Here is a 3,286-nt window from a genome sequence, read left to right as displayed (position 1 = left end):
AGATATTTGCAAATCGTTTTATTCGTATCATACCTAAAACTAAAAAAAAATATGATAGCAAGATGCTTTTACATGTATTTATACAGTTAAATTTATGAACGTATGATCCAAAACAATTTCAATTTGAATTTTATCCCATCCTTTTTCTGAAAAAAAAAATTACCACCACTTGCAAAAAAAATGCTTGAATCCGCCACCGTGTATAGTTAACGTAAACTGGCAGTACTTAATTTTTTTCGCTTCTTGTAATTTTTTTTTCAAATACCTTATCTGCATGTATGTACGTGCTACAACATTATAATTTACTCACTATCAAACAAAAACAACTTTCTATTAGAAGTTTTGCTTTGCTTGCAACTGATCTTAGTTTGCTTAACATGACGTCTTGCTATTTTGAAAAGAAATACATGTATATATTTATATATGGGTATCAAATGAATACTAGGCCTCAGATATACAATTGACAATTTATTTTCCCTTCAACCTTGACATAAAAAAGTGTTATCTGAAAACTCTCTATAGATATGTGTTTTACTACTTCTGTCCATACAATTCAAATAAGATACAAGTGCATATCTAGTCCAAGAAATCTTGGAGATTTGAAGGAATATACTTATCAGTCATTTTCAAGACGATATCTTGTGAAAAGTGTCTTAAATCCATCGTAAAATATCAAAATTGGTAGACTGGCAAAACTTTTCATAATATTAATAGATACTCCTCCATACAGACTCAGGAGTCCTTCATTTCTGTAAGCATATCTAACACAATCTACCCAGCCTTTGTACTTGACCTCCTCACAGCTCCTCATCATCATCCGCCGGCGGATAGTATCCAGCGGATAGGATATAATCCCTGCCACAATCGTCGTAACATATCCCAATAAAAAGCCAGTTAATATCAGTGTCGCTCCTTCGTAGTTCAGAAACATTGGTCTCAGTGTATCATACAGACCGAAGTACGCTCCCCGGTAAACAACGACTCCCATACAGGAAACCATGAATCCGCGATGCAATCCCACAATTCCATCGGAACGCAGTGTCTTCCTATAAACATCAAATATACCCTTGAACTGCCGCTGCCTCTTTCCATCTGTACCCGCATGCAGAATATCAGCCGCTAATCTGGTTCTGCAGTAGTCGAAAGAATACAGCAGAGCATGAGATGTCAACCCTCCGAGGGCCCCCGCTGTCAGATTTTTGCTTAATTTTACTCCGAGGCTATCATTTTTGGACACGTTCATGACTTTTGCCACAGCATCCTTCAAGGCGAAATGAATAGCCTGCTCTGGGAGGTACCTCACACACGCGATGACGTTTCCCCTCCAGAGGGACAGAAAACCCTCAGTTCTGTATATCCTTCGCGTACAGTCGATGACGCCTCGGTATGGCTCCAAGAGCCGGCCTGACCTATTTATTTCATGGTTACACTGCAGCAGGATTCGAACTCTGTCCAGTGGAGCGGTGGCTGACACAGAGATGACGGAGGCGACACCACCGATAGCGAAACTCTCGGCAACGGAGATAACTCTACGTCCTCCATGGGGTGTATCTGGAAAAAAAGTTATGAAATTTATCATCATCCATGCAAGACCCAGGTGTTTATTTAGAATCGATCAAAGCTGTACATGTACATCACCTGTACTATCCTTTTATATTTACATTTTCCATTGTCTTTGCCTGTGATAACACTACGTATCGATTTTGTACTATATAACCCATAATACAAATGACACCAAATCGAGGCGCCAGCGGGGTTTTCTTATTAATATTTCAATATATAATCGTTTAAAAATGTTTTAAAATTATATAAATACAAGTAATAAGGAATCATTCTTTGAATATTATGAGATGATAATTTCGGTCGGGGTGTGATCAAATCTATCATAAAGCCCTTCGAGCTTTAATGGATTTTATCACACCCCGACCGAAATTATCACCTCATAATACTCAAAGAATGATTCTTTATTCCTTATAAAATAATGAAAATCCATGTGAAGTATTTTGAACTGGTTGAACACGTAATTTGCACGTGCTTACACGGACACCACAATGCGTACAGCTAGTAGATAAATAAAGTAGACCTACACCCACGAATGCACGTTAATTAAACAATAAGGTAAGTTCAAAGGAGAAGCAAAAACATATCATGAGACTCATTTTTTTTAAATTTCAGTCACATGCAGCTAGAGTATTACACGTGTATAATTAAGAATATACTCTTATTGAATATTCTCACTAACACTCTACCATACTTTCTCTTAGGTCGCTGAATCGCTGATACAACTCCTGAGTTTAAGTTGCTTCTTGGCCAGTGGGTCATACAATTTAAAGATAACATACATTGATGCGCTCATCTACGAACACAGTAATCAGTATCTAATCATTGATCATATTTTCATAGTATAAAGCTTACTAATAACCACGAAAGTTCGAGCCCTTGTTGCCTAACCGGAATCAAAACGTGTATTTTTAACACGCCTTTCATTGAATTTTTATTGTTTATCGAAATTACTCATCACATTTAAGTGTACCTTTGTTCGATGCATCGGAGTAACTCCTCGAATCGCTGCCTTGGTTTGGTTTCTCCCCCATTTCCTTTTAAGAGGATTATTTACCATGGGACACCAATTTAATACGGTGGCCCATACTTGCCAAAAGTATAGAAAGACGTTTCAATGGTCCTCCATGTGGAAATGAAAACCAGAGCATTGCAGAAAAAGTATGTTTTTTTTTAAATGATTCACATGATTCTATATTTATGGTCTGTATGAAACATCAATTTACGTTTTATAGTTTTTTGCAAAATTCAACCACAGGGCCGGAGTGCCGCTAAAAAAATTCTATTTTTATTTATTCATTTGAACAAAACATATCAGAATATCTAAGATTTGCTTGTACAGATTTCAGTCGTATTCTTCTTTGATAGGTATGTGTAAAAATTAAACATTGACGGAAAGAGTAACAAGGGGCAGATTACAGTATTGCAGTAAAATACTTAAGGACGTTGTTTACTCAGGGTTTGAGTTCTCAAATCCGGGTTGTTAAAAAGTTCAATTTCATGAGTAAAATTGGTTTTAAATACAAAAAGTATTGATAAAATAAATTATTATTGACATAACAGTCGATATTTTTACTAAATTTTGGAATTATGCTCTGACAAAGTTTGACTTTTAGCAAAACAGAGGAAATTCGGACTATATTTTTCAGATTTTGTTTTCCACTTAAATATTTTTGGTAGTACTGTAATATTTAAAGTTAAGATTTTATTTGTTAGTCAACATAAT

The 3,286-nt window shown here is 35.8% G+C and overlaps 1 protein-coding gene across 1 annotated transcript; it reads right to left on the bottom strand.

The window, feature by feature from the left end:
- Nucleotides 1–455: 455 nt before the first annotated feature.
- LOC105340327 (uncharacterized) lies at nt 456–2,660 on the bottom strand. The gene is made up of 2 exons (XM_011446312.4): nt 2,534–2,660; nt 456–1,551 (listed from the first exon to the last, which is right to left on the bottom strand). The coding sequence occupies exons 1-2, from the start codon at nt 2,592–2,594 to the stop codon at nt 617–619; spliced, it is 996 nt and encodes a 331-aa protein (XP_011444614.3). The 5' UTR covers nt 2,595–2,660; the 3' UTR covers nt 456–616.
- Nucleotides 2,661–3,286: the final 626 nt, after the last annotated feature.

Source organism: Magallana gigas, chromosome 7, assembly GCF_963853765.1.
Source record: "Magallana gigas chromosome 7, xbMagGiga1.1, whole genome shotgun sequence".
In the NCBI taxonomy this organism is placed as follows: domain Eukaryota; kingdom Metazoa; phylum Mollusca; class Bivalvia; order Ostreida; family Ostreidae; genus Magallana; species Magallana gigas.
Note: the sequence above shows the minus strand (reverse complement) of the source record. Positions and strands in the feature narration are given on the sequence as shown.